Consider the following 20,437-nt stretch of genomic DNA (forward strand, 5'->3'; position numbering starts at 1 on the left):
TAACACGATGTTTGTGTATATCCCCCTGCTAAGCTTACCACCAATTATTGCTTGAAACAGGGTTTTGTCAAAGGCAAAAAATGTATGAGGGTTTATCGAAAAGATTGGTGTCATTTTTTTTTATTGTACACAGTGTTCAGATACACATCACTTTATTGCATCTGTGTGATTCGCTCATTATAATTTACAGTAAGTTGTCCAGTAGCCAGAAATTAATAACTGGAAGAAAAGCAAACACCACAAATTAATAACTCATAACCACCATAACATAAGAAGAGAAAATATAAAAAATTTGAACCCCGGACCTACCAATTTAGGTACCTGGTGACCAATGATTGACCCAATCCAATTCTGATGACTCCTCTCTCCTTTCTCAAAGTCGTCGCCCCCGAAGACACAACTCACAGTCTTGTATATCCCCTGCTAAGTGCATTCCCAAAGCTTGAAACAGGGGTTGACAAGCTTGCCAATTTTGTAAGAGAACAGCAGGAAATGTAGCAGACAGACCTGGTTCGAACTTGGGACCTCCGAACACCAGCTTGATGCTACCTGGTCACCGATCATCGACCCAGTCCAATTGTGCTACACAAAATACAGTACCCAAATAAAATCTTTAACTGTAAAGATTGAAATAAATATGGTACTCACCGATATGGCCTGCTGGAAGAGTTAGGTTCCAATAGATCTTGCTCCATTTTGTCAAGGTCGGAAATCTTTTGCTGCTTGTAAATCACATCTAAATAGCATCCATATCCAGAATATTATTCCAAATCTGAAAAATGGCAATACAACAACTTCAAGAAATATAAACAGGTACCAAACAGTTTTATCCAAAATTCAAAATTGGTCAGGTATCATAGGTATACATTTTCCACAGAATCCATGGATTTCAACAGAATTCCACAGAACAAATCCAAACAATACTATGGAAACAATCCACAGATTTCCTCTGTAAAAATCCAGGTTTTTTTCAAATCCACTGATTTCCAAAAATTTACTAAGTAATCAGCGGAAATCCATGAAAATTTGAGGAAAGATTTATCTTAATTTCAACTGCTGAAAATTTACACCTGCAGGCTAGACTATTGTATTGTTTATGCAACACCAAAAATACCACTTTACAAAAGAGTGCTGTTCATGAATTAGCACTTCAAAAGCAGTTTGAAAAACTCTAAAATAAAACTACTGCAAAAATAAGTATGCTAAAATCTGGTTATCTAAACTCAAAAGCCATGTTATAATCCTTACTTGTTACTTTACGTTTAAGCTAGAATCAGTAAATGATACAGAAATGGAAGTATAGACATGGAAATGCCAATTTCTATGACATCATTGGTCATGGAGTTTATATTACTTTATGCTAGCCAAACCGTAAACTGCAGTCTCAGCTGATCTGAATTTGATCAGTATACCATAGAATTACCTCACGGTTTTGATAATTTGATCTTAGATAATCTTCTCTTGATAAATGAGTCTGGTGGTCACTTTGGTCAAGGTAATGGACATCCTATTGTGTGGTCATCATGATACAGTCAAAACAACAATCACGTAATTAGGTTTCTAATTACGGCACACACGTACAATTTCCTGGAATGGATCGGTATCTGAGCTATCTCAAATGAACAATGAATATATCAAGTGTTGATAATAAATGGCATCATTTTTCAAATGGTTTGGTATATTTTTTTTATATATGGAATATATTTATATCAATTGTTTCAGATAGCTAGTATATTTTGTAAATTTGAGAGCACAGTGAAAAAAAATCCTGCTTCCATTAGATTTTCATCAAGCAGACAAATGTCTATCATTCCATTACAGAAAAACTGTGAACAATTTTAATGTCACATGCAATTCAATTTGGTGTCATTAAACGAGCAATGAGAAATGGCAAAAATAAATAGCTGTGGAAATGTTTTAAATACACGTTAAGTAGAACAGTTAGAAGAGATCTTGATACCAAAATATGTAACTAAGTCAGCGTAAAGAAATAAGTTGGGTCTTCAATATGACTAGCTGAAGATCACTTAAGATCAATTTGATTGTTGACCTTAATCTGCGAGCTAAAGATTATCTTAATTCCTTTGACCTTGAACTTCCATTTAATGAATCTTTTGACCTTAATTCACCTTTGAGGATGATATTCAAAGAATTATCCATGACACAGGCAGCGTTCATTTTTTCAAAAGAAAAATTGAATGCATGTGATTAAACTGCATGAGCAGTCAATTTCAGAGATCTGGAAAGAAAATATTTGACCCCGTCCTACATCCTTGACCTTTAGAAAAATGTTGTCCCCACCATTTTCATTGAAAAAAATTAAATTACAATCCTATACAAATGAATATATTTCTATACAAATGAATATATTTCTCGAGAAAGGAATTATGCAAAGTGCCACAGAAGGTAAAATAATAAAATTGTCATAAAAATATCTACTTCAAAAATAATAAGCACACAAGATTTTATCTTCTTGCACATGTGCAATTAAATTGCTGTCACAAAATACATTGATTTTATAAATTTTACAAATATGATCAAATGTTTAAACGCACAAAAATTAGTTTTCTAAACATTAAGACAATGCTCACTTGACACTGACAACAAAACTTGATTTAAAACAATAATTGACATTTCATAAAATGACTCGTTATCTCAATATCAAACCAAATATTGTCAATAATTGATCTAACTGCGATAGCCTCATTTCCCATTCGGTGTTTGTCGACATTAATTTACTGGATCGCTTCATGCGAATAACCAGTAAAACAACTCTTCATTTGAAAATAAAATTTCACAACATTCTGACATTTTTTATTTTCAGCTTCAAAAGCGGCAAGTTAGTTCTGGAAAAGCAATATTATTCATGCCATTTCAAGGCTCAATTGTTATGAGAAATCTCGCTACGGTGCTACGCAGTCGTAAATTGGATTTAAAGTATAAATCAACAACGCTTCAAGAAAATTGTGAATATTGGTCATTAATTGGAAGTCATACATTTTATTACAGGTCTCGTTAATTCTAATCCTTCCATAATCACAACAGATTTTAGGAAAGCTTAAAATTTATCAGACTGAAATTTCCATCATTCAAAAATATTTAGAAATATGTCATTAAGAGAAAAATAAATTTAAAGAGATATTTAGTTCAGAAACTAGAAATAATGTTTGTATTGACATGAACAATAAAACTTAATATCTACCTTACTCTGAGTGGTTAAAATGTGTCTGACAATGGTGGCTGGGTGGTCAATGTGTCTGACAATGGTGGCTGGGTGGTCAATGTGTCTGACAATGGTGGCTGGGTGGTCAAGGTGTCTGACAATGGTGGCTGGGTGGTCAAGGTGTCTGACAATGGTGGCTGGGTGGTTAATGTGTCTGACAATGGTGGCTGGGTGGTTAAGGTGCCTGACATTTTCCACTAAACCCTTCAACTCTTGTTAATCTTGGCAAAGTGGTTAAGGTGCCTGACATTTTCCACTAAACCCTTCAACTCTTGTTAATCTTGGCAAAGTGGTTAAGGTGCCTGACATTTTCCACTAAACCCTTCAACTCTTGTTAATCTTGGCAAAGTGGTTAAGGTGCCTGACATTTTCCACTAAACCCTTCAACTCTTGTTAATCCTTGGCAAAGTGGTTAAGGTGCCTGACATTTTCCACTAAACCCTTCAACTCTTGTTAATCTTGGCAGAGTGGTTAAGGTGCCTGACATTTTCCACTAAACCCTTCAACTCTTGTTAATCTTGGCAAAGTGGTTAAGGTGCCTGACATTTTCCACTAAACCCTTCAACTCTTGTTAATCTTGGCAAAGTGGTTAAGGTGCCTGACATTTTCCACTAAACCCTTCAAATCTGGTTTATCTTGGCAAAATGGTTAAGTTGTCTGACAATGGTGGCTAAGTGGTTAAGGTGTTGGATATTCTCCTCTAAACCCTTCAACTCTTGTTAATCTTGGCAAAGTGGTCAAGGTGCCTGACATTTTCCACTAAACCCTTCAACTCTTGTTAATCTTGGCAGAGTGGTTAAGGTGCCTGACATTTTCCACTAAACCCTTCAACTCTTGTTAATCTTGGCAAAGTGGTTAAGGTGCCTGACATTTTCCACTAAACCCTTCAACTCTTGTTAATCTTGGCAGAGTGGTTAAGGTGCCTGACATTTTCCACTAAACCCTTCAACTCTTGTTAATCTTGGCTAAGTGGTTAAGGTGTGTTGGATATTCTACCAACTGTTGGTAATGATGGCTGAGTGGTTAAGGTGTCTGACATTGAGTGGTTGAAATCATATCAGTTACCAAGTTCTATACTTTTGCATCAAGGGTAAAAGTCTTGCAATGTGCAGTTGCCAGGTAAATGTCCATGGCTGTATTTTTTTTCTTAGAGAACACCAATATTCTTTGATCACCAATATGTGCCACGACTTTGGACAAAATAAGTCAAGATGCTAGAGCCCTAAAACATCAAATTGTGTTGAAACTGATCATTTGGGACCCTCAGAAAGTGGTCTTATTAAGCAGGTAGTCATTATACATAGGTGGTCACTAAGACAGGTTTGACTGTGTTCAATTGGTAACAGTCAGCTAAGATGTTTTAGTTGACAAATATTAGCAAAGCATTTAGTTCTGATGATCCGATGTGGTGAATCCTACATTTAATTCAACTGAATTTTCAGGAAATGGTTTCCAGCCTTCAGGGAAATCTTGCATGTTTCTCCCATACAAATTCCAGCCATCCCACAGCTAATTCAGATGTAGAAATTAGTTTGCTACATGCTTTGTGGATATTGTTCTATAAAATGCTGGTGTGCTAGAAAGCAAAGCCAGTGAACATTTCTTAACTATATAAGGAATTCCTTAGCTTAAATCGTTACAGATTTTGAGGAAGGCTCCCTAATTTAAGATTTTCCCCTTAACTTTAAATTGCATGCTTACAGTAGCTTAAGGATGAATTGGTGGATGAATGGACTGCAGACCAAGGACAACAGGTGATTTGAATGAGGCAACTATCCAATGATTGTAAACAAATAAAACTCACTTAGCTAGAAAAGCATTTGTTCTCAAAGCCTTTTAAAGTCTTTAATTTATTAACAAGTCTTTCTACATTTCTAAAATATAAAAAAAAGTTTGACATGTAATTTTGGTTAAGTTCCCTGAGAATTGGTAAATAAGGTTAAGGTTTTAGGTTTTGTCAGAGTTGGTAAATAAGGTTAAGGTTTTAGTTGTTGTCAGAGTTGGTAAATAAGGTAAGGTTTTAGGTTTTGTCAGAGTTGGTAAATAAGGTTAAGGTTTTAGGTTTTGTCAGAGTTGGTAAATAAGGTAAGGTTTTAGGTTTTGTCAGAGTTGGTAAAATAAGGTTAAGGTTTTAGTTTTGTCAGAGTTGGTAAATAAGGCTAAGGTTTTAGGTTTGTCAGAGTTGGTAAATAAGGTTTAAGGTTTTCAGGTTTTGTCAGAGTTGGAAATAATAAGGTTTAGGTTTTGTCAGAGTTGTTTAAGGTTTTAGGTTTTGTCAGAGTTGGTAAATAAGGCTAAGGTTTTAGGTGTTTTGTCAGAGTTGGTAAACAAGGTTAAAGTTTTGTCAGAGTTGGTAAATAAGGTAAGGTTTTGTCAGAGTTGGTAAATAAGGTTAAGGTTTTAGGTTTTGTCAGAGTTGGTAAATAAGGTAAGGTTTTGTCAGAGTTGGTAAATAAGGTTAAGGTTAGGTTTTGTCAGAGTTGGTAAATAAGGTTAAGGTTTTAGGTTTTGTCAGAGTTGGTAAATAAGGTTAAGGTTTTAGGTTTTGTCAGAGTTGGTAAATAAGGTTAAGGTTTTAGGTTTTGTCAGAGTTGGTAAATAAGGTTAAGGTTTTAGGTTTTGTCAGAGTTGGTAAATAAGGTTAAGGTTTTAGGTTTTGTCAGAGTTGGTAAATAAGGTTAAGGTTTTAGGTTTTGTCAGAGTTGGTAAATAAGGTTAAGGTTTTAGGTTTTGTCAGAGTTGGTAAATAAGGTTAAGGTTTTAGGTTTTGTCAGAGTTGGTAAATAAGGTTAAGGTTTTAGGTTTTGTCAGAGTTGGTAAATAAGGTAAGGTTTTGTCAGAGTTGGTAAATAAGGTTAAGGTTTTGTCAGAGTTGGTAAATAAGGTTAAGATTTTAGGTTTTGTTGGAAGTTGGTAAATAAGGCTAAGGTTTTAGGTTTTGACAGAGTTGGTAAATAAGGTAAGGTTTTGTCAGAGTTGGTAAATAAGGTAAGGTTTTGTCAGAGTTGGTAAATAAGGTTAAGGTTTTAGGTTTTGTCAGAGTTGGTAAATAAGGTTACGGTTTTAGGTTTTGTCAGAGTTGGTAAATAAGGTTACGGTTTTAGGTTTTGTCAGAGTTGGTAAATAAGGTTAAGGTTTTAGGTTTTGTCAGAGTTGGTAAATAAGGTAAGGTTTTGTCAGAGTTGGTAAATAAGGTTAAGGTTTTAGGTTTTGACAGAGTTGGTAAATAAGGTTACGGTTTTAGGTTTTGTCAGAGTTGGTAAATAAGGTAAGGTTTTGTCAGAGTTGGTAAATAAGGTTAAGGTTTTGTCAGAGTTGGTAAATAAGGTTACGGTTTTAGGTTTTGTTAGAGTTGGTAAATAAGGTTACGGTTTTAGGTTTTGTCAGAGTTGGTAAATAAGGTTAAGGTTTTAGGTTTTGTCAGAGTTGGTAAATAAGGTTAAGGTTTTAGGTTTTGTCAGAGTTGGTAAATAAGGTTAAGGTTTTAGGTTTTGTCAGAGTTGGTAAATAAGGTTAAGGTTTTAGTTTTTGTCAGAGTTGGTAAATAAGGTTAAGGTTTTAAGTTATTGTCAGAGTTGGTAAATAAGGTTAAGGTTTTAGGTTTTGTCAGAGTTGATAAACAAGGTTAAGGTTTTAGTTGTTGTCAGAGTTGGTAAATAAGGTTAAGGTTTTAGTTGTTGTCAGAGTTGGTAAAAAAGGTTAAGGTTTTAGGTTTTGTCAGAGTTGGTAAATAAGGCTAAGGTTTCAAGTTTGCCAGAAATGGTAAATATGGTTAAGGTTTTTGGTTTTGTAAGAGTTGATAATAAGGTTAAGGTTTTAGTTGTTGTCAACGTTGGTAAATAAGACTATGGTTTCAAGTTTGCCAGAAATGATAAATATGGTTTAGGTTTTAGGTTTTGTCGGTAGTTAACTGGTAAATAAGGTTAAGGTTTCAGGTTTGTCAGAAATGGTAAATATGGTTAAGGTTTTAGGTTTTGTCGGTAGTTAACTGGTAAATAAGGTTAAGGTTTCAGGTTTGTCAGAAATGGTAAATATGGTTAAGGTTTTTGGTTTTGTGTAGTTAACTGGTAAATAAGGTTAAGGTTTCAGGTTTGTCAGAAATGGTAAATATGGTTAAGGTTTTAGGTTTTGTCGGTAGTTAACTGGTAAATAAGGTTAAGGTTTCAGGTTTGTCAGAAATGGTAAATATGGTTAAGGTTTTAGGTTTTGTCGGTAGTTAACTGGTAAATAAGGTTAAGGTTTCAGGTTTGTCAGAAATGGTAAATATGGTTAAGGTTTTAGGTTTTGTCGGTAGTTAACTGGTAAATACGGTTAAGGTTTCAGGTTTGTCAGAAATGGTAAATATGGTTAAGGTTTTAGGTTTTGTCGGTAGTTAACTGGTAAATAAGGTTAAGGTTTCAGGTTTGTCAGAAATGGTAAATAAGGTTAAGGTTTCAGGTTTGTCAGAAATGGTAAATAAGGTTAAGGTTTTAGGTTTTGTAAGAGTTGGTAAATAAGGTAAGGTTTTGTCAGAGTTGGTAAATAAGGTTACGGTTTTAGGTTTTGTCAGAGTTGGTAAATAAGGTAAGGTTTTAGGTTTTGTCAGAGTTGGTAAATAAGGTTAAGGTTTTAGGTTTTGTAAGAGTTGATAAATAAGGTGTAGGTTTTGTCAGAGTTGGTAAATAAGAATAAGGTTTAAGGTTGCGCCGGGAGTTGCTAAAAAAGGTTAAGGTTTTTCCGATTATACATGACTACACCTAACCTTTTCCTGGCATCACACAGCAATCATGAGAATCATTACTCCGGATGTTATTGTCCACAGCGGACACTGACAGCGGTAAATAGTTACAGAGACCGTTACTGCCTTCTACGACTTACCCTACAATCAGTCAGTACCAATGTTTCGGTGACAATACAGCTCAACAATAGTCAATCTACGTAAATTTTCCGGTAAATTATTCCATTAACTCCATCACCCCTAAAATTTTACAATGTGATCTTCCAGTCTTAGATCTGGAAGAGTTCAAAATGTGTCATTAGGGGGATAGGGGTTAAAAGGTAGATATGAGAATAGTTTTTGTAGCCACTTTTTAGATATGTGATCGATACAAGAAACTCATTAATCAAGATAATTTGATTAAAGTAAAAGATTTGTAATTATAGCATTCATCTTCAAATGAACTCCAACTTCATTAGGAATGAAGTCAATTTATTGTTCAACAAGCATTAACAGTTGATTGAAGTAACGGTGATTCGTGTCCATGAATACCAGTTCTTGCTAGCTATCAAGTTGTGACTTGAAATGTTTTCAACTGACTCCTTTCAGTACATTAGCAAAATTTGATGGGACATAACAGGATGTGATAGGACAAGAAAGATGTAGGTAGAACCACATGTGGTGCCAAGTTTTCATGGTGGGGCATAGCTAAAAGCAACACAGATCTTTATATTCACCCCTGGGAAATCTTTTAGTAAAAACTGGGGACAGTTCAGAAGAAAAGAACTGACCAATCACAGGCCTGCAGAGGCTTCTTTGAAGATTACAGAAACAGCAACACCCAACTTCAAAGCAACGCAGTCAACTGCATTATTTGATTCTTTTGATGTGCATAAAGTTATTTAGAACCAAACTACCTGATTCATCTGTTGGTGCATCTGAAGTTTTTAGGTTTGCTTTGACATAGTCCAGGGGTGGATATAACTACAGTGATACTAACCCCTAGAGTATCGAGGATGTGTCAAACAGATACCAACCAGAGATCCCACTGCTGTCACCACCTGTCAAAAAGATCAACTGTGCAGCCTATTTGTGTCAATCATGTCAAGAACTTCTGGAAAAACTTGACACGTGTGAAAATTAATTTGTACTTCTGATTACCCAAGTGGGTAAATCTATATTAGGGGACATTGTCCAGCAGACAAACATTTCACAGATAATCATCAATATATAGAACTAATGCTAACGAGGTCAGGCAACCCTATATTACAGTCTAGATGTCATTTCCCTACATGTTGTATGTAAATATTTCAGATGTTCTTTTTCGTAGTTTGAATCTGTAAACATGCTAATTGCATAGTTGTTTTCTCTGTTAGTTTTTAGTATTCCCTGATTTTTTTCAACCTTTTATCTGATGTTGCAATAATTAAGTCTCAGAATTTATAATTATCCTTAAAGGCCCTCTAGTTTTCCAAAAAAAAGTTTCTAGAAACAATGATTTCATCAGAATATTCATATTGATGGCCTAAGATGAGGTTACAACACCAAACAAATCCAAGGTTGATCATACATAAGTTATGTTAATTGTGAAAATTCATTGCTGTTTCTAAGCAAACTAAGGACTTCAAGGAAAGGCCTTTGTCATCAAAATTAAAGAGACTGTTCAATTGTTTTTAATATACTTGTAACATTTGAAATCTAGAAATGCCACTAAGTCATAAATGTCCACTATTCCATTATGAAATAATTAAGAGAGAGGAACAAATTTGGTTGCAATGAGACTGTATGAATGTCCATCAGAAACTCTCCAATGTTATAGTGCAGGCAAATGATAATATACAATGAAACATTATTCAAGTAAAGTTCAGCTTCATCAACAGACAATAGATTTAGTTTTCCATTTTTTGGTAATTCTGAGGAATCTTACCACCATGATACCAAAAATATTTTTTGCCCTTCTGCAAAATCATAGAAATTGCTTCCCCATCATCATGTGTCATCCCAGTCACAAAAGCATACATCAAAATTATCATTTTATAATCATAATCTTTCTTTTGACATGGGTAACGGTGAGTGGAATATCTGCAAAATGACAATAAATATTGTGATATTGTCAACTGCCACCACCAAAAATATTTTTTTACAACAGCCTCCCAAAAGAAACATGATACATGCAACACAGCACATACTTGGGACGTCATCCATAAATGGCCTTAGACGTTCTTAGTTGTTGTAAGTAAACAAATTTAATTAAGGTTTTAACATCTAACATCTGCAAAATAATGTATGAATATTAGACAGAAGATCATTAGTCCTGGTCGCATAGTTATTCAATATTTCGAAACTTTATGCAAATGAAAATCAATATTCATCTTACCTGAAAGGAAACAAATGCTTGTATTGCAAACTTGTAAATAAAATTGCTTGACAATTTTCCAATAAGCAGTCCAGTAATGATTTAAGACTACCAATATTTCATTTGCCGTTATTTTTGAGCAATGTTTCACTATTCACATGATATAAACTGCAACACGCCACACTCCAAATCTTAGATTGTCACGAAACTATTGTTGAATACAGCACCCAGACCATCGAGAAGAGAGTACGCAGTTCACAGTAAGCCTTGTGCCTGTTTGATCCTGAGTGTCGTCTGCTCGAGTCGTCTGCTTGATCCAGTGTCGTCTGCTTGAGGCTTTACTAGTGCATAGAGACAGGGGAAAGGTCTGAGGCGACAATTGGTCCTAATTGCCTTATCTTGCAATAAAATGTTTTTAGGATTACATGTTTAACTAGCACCAGTCCCCAACCAGAAACTTGGAAAGCCTTAAAAGAAATCATTATACGGAAAAGCAAAGAATCAGTCCAATAGTTTTACAGAACTGTTGTTGGATCCTCCTAAGTGCAGCAAGGACTTTTTTGGGAAGATCCGAAAGCAACAACACTTTAATAGATTTCAACCCCTCGTCGGCAATTTATTGTATTTTTCTGGCAGTACATCCATTAGGACGCTTCCGATGTCAATTATTTTGACAGAAACAATAATCAATTCTCCAATAAGATTGTAGTACATTTATCAGATATATTGTGGCAGTTGAACAAAGATAACAAAATCATGCTCCCATTCCAGATGTTGCATACTGTATGTTTTTCTTATATTTTTGATTTAATTAAGGAAGCCGGGGTTACATAATTTAAATGTGCTCCATTATCACTATACTCTCATAACCTCAACAAAATAAACATCTATTCCTTATATTTACAGTTGTTCAAGTAAATGAATATTATTTTTTCCCGCGGCAGTTGCATATTTTTTTTATTAAAATACCCATATTTTTTTCTCTCCCGTCATCGTCAACATATTTGATTGAACAGCTGATTGGAATCGAGTCATTCATATGTTCCCACCAAAAGTGGGGTCATGACCTCACGTTGCTACGCCATCGACTATTCACGTAATAATAGAATCGCTGCGTGTGTTGTGCTAACATTATACACTGATAATGATAATACTAGAAAGCATGGCTTTCATTAGTCCATGTCAGTGAAAATGCACCATAATATCAGGGAATTTTTTCTTTTTTTTTTTTAAATTTTTGTCTTTAATCCGTTTATAATTTTAAAATGTAATCCTTGGTGTTTAGCACACCATTATATGACATTCATCCTGTTGGAGGTGGTCATTATGAAGTATATTTAGAAGTCGCTAAAAATCTTTAAAGATCATTTTAATAATGGTGCATGCTCTATCTCTTTTAGGTTTTTCACGTACTTAGAAGTTATGGTTCAAGATTTCCACATACTTGAACTATGGAAATTTTAGCCAACTTGACCCCTGTGACCTTGAATGAAGGCCAAGGTTTCTCATTTGAATAAAATTGCAGGTAGCCCTATAATACAGAGGACCAACATCAGGTTTCTACAGGTATCTTAGTCTGAAGGTCAAGGTTATTTATGTTAGACCACATGTGACCTTGAATAAACGTCAATGTCATTCATTTGAACAAAATTGGTAGCCTTTCTCACGCCACATGGTCAATATCATATCTCTAGACCTTTCTGTTATTGAGAAGCTGTTTAAACTTATAGCCTTCTTGACCCCTTGATCTTGACTGGGTACAAAATGGTGCGTATATGTCCTAGTGGAGCACTGCCTCAAAAAATCACTTGGGCACATTTTTCTAAACTTTTTTGTATGTTTCAAATTAGTTTATGCGTATACATGTATATATATATATCATTTATGTCTTACACAAACATAACTCATTTTCTTAATATCAACCATACCGCTTACAAGACATCAAGTTCACAATTTGAAGACTTGCTGTATAATTTTCCTTTGGAAAGACCTTCATATTTATACCTGAAAAAAAAAGTCTTGCTGTGAATTTGATATTTTATACGATGGGGTTGTATTGCCTAATCTAGTTAAGCAATATATAAAACATGCACATCAAAGTACATCCAAATGTTTTGATAAATTAATAGTTTGCATAATCATTAATTTGCTCCATTAGCAGTAATAGGCATCAATTGTAGCTCTAAAGACGGCATCGTCATCTTCTAGAAGTTTTTTAGCTTCAATATTGCAGTTACATGTATAGCTGTTTAGTTTTGTGGAGAGAACGTTTTGCAAGCATCTATTTGATACTATTGGATAAAGAATTTTATTCACATATTGTAAATTTCTAAGGAATGAGAAGCCATTTGGATTGATTAAGGGTGAATAAAAGCAATTTTAATTTAATTGTTTTAATTACACCTGAATTAATTGATTAAACACAATTAGTTGTTCAAGTAATAACTGCTAATTATAGTCTGTTAGCTGAGTATTATGTTTAACTGTTTGTGTTGCCTTATTTCCTTTTAAGTATAAGTACCGTATTCGCTGTGATTAGGGCCCAGGGGGCTTATCGATATAAACATTATAACATAGTGAGGGAGAAGGGAGGAGGTTTACATAGAGAACAAAATCCCTAATTATAGTACAATAACCTCTAAAAATAGCCAGCCATATTTTAACACTTTCCGTATTCATAGCAGATTAATTTGTCACAGTAAATCTGCAAAAGCTGTTGTTAATTCCTTTGAGTCGAATCATTACCTCATAGGGTTAAAAGCATCACACAGTTATAGAATATCATTAAATCTATGGAATGGGGGTGGGGCGCATTTATATGTAGCAGGATTGAACTGGGTCGATCATCAGTGACCAGGTAGATCAGTCAGTAAAGCACTTGCCTAGTGTTTGGAGGTTCCGGGTTCGAATCCCAGTCTGGCTGCTACATTTTCTCCTCTCCTGTTGCAGAATTGGTGCCCAACTAAATAACCCCCGATGGTGGTGTTTGGAAAAGTCTCGTATGTCTTCGAAGGTGAAAACTTCAACTTCGAGAAAGGAGGGAGGAGTGTAGCAGGATTGGACTGGGTCGATCATCTGTGACCAAGTAGCTCAGTTGGTATAGCACTCGGCTTGTGTTTGGAGGGTCCCGGGTTCAAATCCCTGTCTGGCCGCTACATTTTCTCCTCTCCTGTTAAATATATAACTTCCAACTTCTTCTCAAGTAGAGGGTAGGGGCACAAATAGGGGGAGTGGCACTAATTAATTACGGTGACGACAGTATGTCTTTGTACCTCAGTGGATAGGTGTGATATTGGGACGAATTGGCTGCTATTTAGATGAAAATTATTACAAGTTATGGTGCGTCCTCAAGGCTAGCCAACTTCACATCATTGCAGACCAATTATAGGGACAAAACAATTACTGCTCACCAATACAACAGGGAATAAAGTGCAATAAGGAAACTTTTAGTATCCAAGAAAAATTACCTTAGCAAACACTAATCAACAATATCGACCATATTGATCCCTATCTAAGGGAGATAATTAACCAAAATATAAACATGGAACTTTTAAGATGCTCCACCACCGACAGTGCATATAAGGATATGCATCATTTGAACAATAACTTATGTTTAATTGTGTATATATGCATTTAATTAACACAAAAATACATATGAAGTAATTTGTTTTGCTTCATGTGCATGCACAATCAGTATTTCATTTCATATAGGGCAAAGTGCCATGGATTTTTTCGGCACACAATTTATTATTTTTAATAATTTTGTAACAAGGTGAGTATAGTGGGCCGCCAGCCGGGCTCGAAACCCGCTACCCCGGACTTACTGGTCCGCTGCTCTTCCGGCAGAGCTAAAGGGAAATTTCCCCTAGTGCAAAGCTAGAAGGCAAGACTGTATCACTTATGATGTAAATTAAAACCTGCTACATTTTCATATTGAAGTAAAAAAAGAAGCTCAAACTTTTCAATGATGGTAATGGTGTAAAGTAAATAAATTTTGTAACTGAAGAAAAATACTATTTGTCTGCTCCTTTCTTTGAAAGAGAAAAAATACCATTCATCAGCAGTGTAGCATATCTTTAACCAACCATCTTGGGTTTCATTTGGCCATTGATTATTGAATACCAGAAACACTAGAAATTGGAGAATCTGAATTTAATCAGGTTGTAAGAACTATATGTATTGGATTTAAGCCTTTTAAGACCAAGCTGTGTTGTGAAAAGCCTTTTGAAAACAATGAATGCAATAAAAAAACAAAACCGAAAAAATAATGATAGTACGAATGTTAAAAGTATTGAAAAAATCAATTTGTTTGGCATTTCTGAAAAATTATAAGGAAGTTTGAAGCAGCAGGTGCTCCGATTGGCATTAACTTCAATCTATATCTTCTTCTGGGCAGCTGCTATGCAAATCTAGGTCAAAGACATGCCAACTCATTCATCCCTTCAGGCGAAAATGGATTCTTCCAGTTCTGTGGTTGGAATAGTTCATTAAGAAAATTGAGGGGTGTATTCCAATTTCTAACGAGAATTGTGACATAATTATTGGAACATGTCAATAAATCATGATAACGATCCTAAAATCTCATTAACTCTTTAACTCAAAAACAGACAATGAAAACCTCTCAGCGTCATCTCTTTGAGCTAATTCAAGAAACAAAATAAACACAACCATATAAAAGACAAAGTACCAACGACATTGCAATATTGTCACTTGATTCTACTTGCAGCTATTTTAGTGTTAAGTACAAAGGCAGCCTCAAGTGGAATTGTAATTGGCATCACCAGAGCCGCTCCTTGGTGCCATTTTTTCAGGTCATAAAAACGTATTCTTGGAACATCCTGTGAACAGTGGCTTTGATTTATGATGCTTCTATGACAGCACGAAACCTTTTTGACGTTTTCATGCAACCACAATTGGCATAAGAAACCAGGAAATTTCGTTTTAGCATTAAAACAGAACCAAAGCAACAGCCACAGCACAAAATACTTCAGGTATTGTGAGAGAAATTTGTTTGATCTATCATACAGTATTTAACTCAGTAAGTGCCCTGGGGACTTAAAAATTAGAAGGAATAAGGGGGAACTATTTGGACCAAATCCCGACTAGGGGGTGGGGGAGGGCTTATATGGATGGGAATGCTTATTGGGTCGAATATGGTAATTGATCTTTACATAGAACATTAAATGAGCATTAGTTACCATATAAGACATCATAAGATAATATAAGATATCAGGAAGATAAATTAATTGAATGAAATCTTGACTTTGTTAATAATCATTTTTTTACCAAGTTTTGAAAGCTTAAAAAAACCCATGAAACTAGGAGTTGGTCTCAAAAAGGGAACAGAGATGAGTAAAATAGACATCAAAATACTAAAAGTTTACTTATCAAGGAAACTTTTAATTTTGCACCTTCTACTAAAGGCATCAATTTTCAATTTTATAAGTCTAAATTAAAAATGTCTGATATTCAATCTCGTCTAAGGTGCAATTTCAAGACCAATATTGTGCAATTTCTATGACTGTAGGTTGTTGATTGTCCTCTGGGGACTCAAGCTTTTATCCTCCACCAAAATCTGCCATATCATTAATGACCTTGACGGCTTAAAAGGATGTAACCAAAATCTAAGTAAACTGAACCAATCTGAAGAAAACATTGCATGACTGCTGATATCATATGTGGGAACACAAATTTTGCTAACAACACCATGAGACATTCGTAACCCACCAACTCCGAATATTGATCCGAGTCGAGAGGTCAGTACGTGGATAGCATGTGCTACAGAGGTCATGATCAGAGGAGGATTTAATAAACCATCGTAATTTACCCAGCAGGAAATGAAATTAGAACCTAATACCTTAAAACATGGAGAGAAAAAGATCATCTGGTTAGGAAGTATACGTAACAATGCTAATGTCTGTCAATGGTTCTTTGCAGACAAGGAAGAAAGGTTTGATAGAAGGGGTAAAACACTCGCTGTTTACGATGTTTACAGATTGTTGGCACCGAGACAATGTTTGTATAACTATACACTGATTGGGAGGCTGCACCTGTAGTTGGATGCAACAACGATTCCAAAGAATAAAATGTTGTGTGTTTTTTTAGTTAATTGTTAAATGCTATGTGGCATATACAGAATCATGTACCACAATTACCACGATAAGATGACAGGGCCCAGATTCACAAACATTCCTTCGGAAAGCATTACAGAAGTCAAAACGGAAAATCTTAAGTTAGGGAGCTTTCCTTAAAATCTATAATCCTTTCTAGAGAGAATTTTAAACTAAGGGATTTCTTAAATTCAAAGAATGTTCATGAAACTTTCTAAAAGAAATTGACAAGGAAAATGATAAACAACTATGATCTGCAATTTCTTTAAGGAATAAATAAATAATGACAAAGGAGGCTTATATTGATACAGAAAGGCTTTATATACCATAATAATTTAGTCTTATTAAACAACTTTTCATTTTAGCATTTTTTGAAATGCCCTTGGCCCTTTTAGGGTCAAATATGGTAATAACAAAGGAATGTATACCAACACCCAAACTGATATGACAAGGAGGTTATAATGGCACTGTATACCTTGCCAGATTATATTGTAAACGAAGGGACTGAGAAGGCAGTTTATAATATATGACAAGGGAGCTTATATGACAAGTGAGCTTGTATGACCAGGGAGCTTATATGACAATGGAGCTTATATGACAAGGGAGCTTATATGACAAAGGAGCTTATATGACAAGGGAGCTTATATGACAAGGGAGCTTATATGACAAGGGAGCTTATATGACAAGGGAGTTATATGACAAGGGAGCTTATATGACAAGGGAGCTTATATGACAAGGGAGCTTATATGACAAGGGAGCTTATATGACAAGGGAGCTTATATGACAAGGGAATGACCAGGGAGCTTATATGACAATAGAGCTTATATGACAAGGGAGTTTATATGACAAGGGAGCTTATATGACAAGTGAACTTGTATGACAAAGGAGCTTATATGACAAGGGAGCTTATATGACAAGGGAGCTTATATGACAAGGGAGCTTATATGACAAGGGAGCTTATATGACAAGGGAGCTTATATGACAAGGGAGCTTATATGACAAGGGAGCTTATATGACAAGGGAGCTTATATGACAAGGGAGCTTATATGACAAGGGAGCTTATATGACAAGGGAGCTTATATGACAAGGGAGCTTATATGACCAGGGAGCTTATATGACAAGTGAGCTTGTATGACCAGGGAGCTTATATGACAAGGGAGTTTATATGACAAAGGAGCTTATATGACAAGGGAGCTTATATGACAAGGGAGCTTATATGACAAGGGAGCTTATATGACAAGGGAGTTTATATGACAAGGAATCTTATATGACAAGGGAGTTTATATGACAAAGGAGCTTATATGACAAGGGAGTTTATATGACAAGGAATCTTATATGACAAGGGAGTTTATATGACAAAGGAGCTTATATGACAAGGGAGCTTATATGGAAAGGGAGCTAATTTGAGAAGGGAGCTTATATGACAAACTCAAGTAAGTTTATGCTGACGAAGAGCATAGTATATATATATACTTACAAATATATTAAAAATTGTTTTAATTTCACTGGAATGAATATGGTTATTATTTTATTGAAATTCAAGTGGTTTTAATTTCATTGAAATCAAAAAATACAGCATACACTGTTACACAACTTTTTTGTCTTTTTAATGATAGAAATAAATTGAATAAAATGAATTGGAATTTCCCCGTATTATATATCCAAAGTGAATATTTTGAAATATATCAATAAATTACATTTTTTAATAAAAAAAATAAACTAACTTTTCCTCTCTCAAATTCATCCAAATTCTTCCCTAATATCAATATAATTTCCGTGGAATTTTATCTTTTCTCAATGGAAACTCCATGCAGTATATACAATGTCTTGTTCTAATATGTTTTCGGCAGAATCTCCATAGAATTTCACTAGAGTCTCCATGGAAATTCCACTGAAAGCTGTATCTCCATGGGGAAATTTCATTCTGTGGTAGCCGATGTCACATTGCAGACAGTACCTGAACAGTTACATGTACGGCATTCATACTGTACATTGTCAGTTCTACCGTAAATAAGGAGTAAATACATAGCGAGTGTTTCCCCAGGAGAGTACAATGCTCAGAAAATTTATTCAGTGAAGAAAAATAGCAACAGTTGGCGAACGAAAGTTGAATTTAATTACACTTTAAGGAAACCTTAAAATATCTGCGAACTTCGAATTTATTTTCCTAAACCATTTGTTTAGCTCATTCTATCCGACATTTAGACTCTTCGAATCGAAAGAACATCATCGGTAATCCAGGGGTTACCATCACTGACCTTATATCCAGCCCTGGACTTTATCAAAGTAAAACTCAGAAGGCAGTTCAGGAGACACAGGTAATTTGATTATTTGATGTTCATCAAAGGAATTGAATAATAGTAGACTGTGGTTGACAGTGTGGCTTTGAAGTTGGGTGTCACTCTCCAATCTGTAATCTTCATTGAAAGTCTGGCCTGTAATTGGTCATTTTTTCTTCTCCTGAGCTGCTTCCAGTTTTACTATTAGATATACCAGGGGTGGATATAGCATCAGTGAGAGTAACTCCTGTTATATCAAGGATTGAATTCCAAGATCGAATGATAAAATTTGGTGTTGCTTGGTTGCAAATTGATTATTTTTTAAAAGCCAATTAGCACTGAGAAAACAAAAGTAATACACACATACTGAGATGACGGTTTGAAACAAAAAAATTTCTCTTGCATCATATACCATATTAAAGATAAATAATATGTCTGTCAATTCCGAGTATTCCCATCGTCATTTCTTACAGATTTTATCAATAACACATATTTTCTGAAATTAGTTAGTGTTACATTGTAGGCAGATTTATAGACCGTGATGCAGTATTTCACATATAGGTGTCTGTATAACTATAGAATCAAAAGCCGATGAAAGAAAAATTTAAGAGTACCAAGAGAAAAATCACAGACCTACAATTAGCACCTGGCAGCTGTTTACATAGGAATAATTGGTTACAACATACATGCTACAATGGGAGTGTAATTTTAACTGTATAACAGTCAAAATGATAAATAAAATCTTAAATTTGTCTGGGTATAATTAATCACAAATAAAAGTTCACTTCAACAAGTTATTCCTTCAAAGCCAATAGTTATCAATGTTGTATTCAAAAAGACTTACCAGTAACAGTGCTTTACTCTATAGCATCCAAACGTTTGTGTGACTGTGACAAACGGCACACAGTTCAGCCACACGCTATAAGCTTTAATGAGATCACTCTACAACTGTTCTGGGTCTGTCGTTGTCTTAAAATGCCACCACACATGATTTGCATGCTTCTATCAATATCAATGATCGGGAGAACACATCCTGAAGCGAGAGAGTTTAAATCAAATTATTCTGCCTGTAAGTAAAGATTTGAAACTCTACTCTCCATAGCATGCGAAAAAAAAATGGTTTCCTTCTCTATGGAGAAAAGCCAGAACCTGTTTGCAGTGATTTTGTGTAATGTTCTAATACTTTTTTTTTTTTTACTCCCAACACATACAGTGATGCCAAAAACAATTCAACAGAATTTAGAAAATTCATTAGAAACTACCAAGTTTAACATTTTAAGCAGTATGAAATTTCAGAATTCAGAAATGTTAACCGCCATATTTAAAGATGCATTGGGCTTAATTAACGTAAGTTTTGAAATTGTTTAAATAGACAACATGACAGAAGACAAATTATCCCCTTTCATCTTCTTTTTCTATATTTAGACAATTAAATCCTCAACAGATTCCAGAGGGATCATGGAACCCACCAACAAAAAATTAATGTATGTCTGAAAATGGAAAGAGGGATCTTTTCTCGGATTTTCAAGCTTGAACTTCAAACTGTATATGCAATTTGAGAAAGATCCCTTCAGTATTTTCTGAGAAATAGAGGTAACAAAATTTAACTATCAAAATCTAAAGTCTGTACTGGTTGATTGATTACTCCCAAAACGCAACATGCACAACTTGGGCCCTAGAGAAACCTGCATATGAAATTTGAGACAGAACTCTTCAGTACTTTTTTCACTTCTGAGTGATAATGGTAATTTACAAACTTCATCTTCAACAAGA

At 34.8% G+C, this 20,437-nt stretch overlaps 1 protein-coding gene across 1 annotated transcript in view; it reads right to left on the minus strand.

The window, feature by feature from the left end:
* LOC138330356 (tumor protein p53-inducible protein 11-like) overlaps positions 1–19,673 on the minus strand; it is a 166,480-nt gene extending 146,807 nt beyond the window's left edge. Inside the window, exons 1-2 of the mRNA XM_069277934.1 lie at positions 19,509–19,673; positions 649–772 (exon numbers count right to left, since the gene is read on the minus strand). Of these exons, the coding sequence (XP_069134035.1) occupies positions 649–695 (47 nt within the window). The 5' untranslated portion in view covers positions 696–772; positions 19,509–19,673. The remainder of the gene's footprint in view (positions 1–648; positions 773–19,508) is intronic.
* Positions 19,674–20,437: the final 764 nt, after the last annotated feature.

This window comes from Argopecten irradians, chromosome 8, assembly GCF_041381155.1.
Source record: "Argopecten irradians isolate NY chromosome 8, Ai_NY, whole genome shotgun sequence".
In the NCBI taxonomy this organism is placed as follows: domain Eukaryota; kingdom Metazoa; phylum Mollusca; class Bivalvia; order Pectinida; family Pectinidae; genus Argopecten; species Argopecten irradians.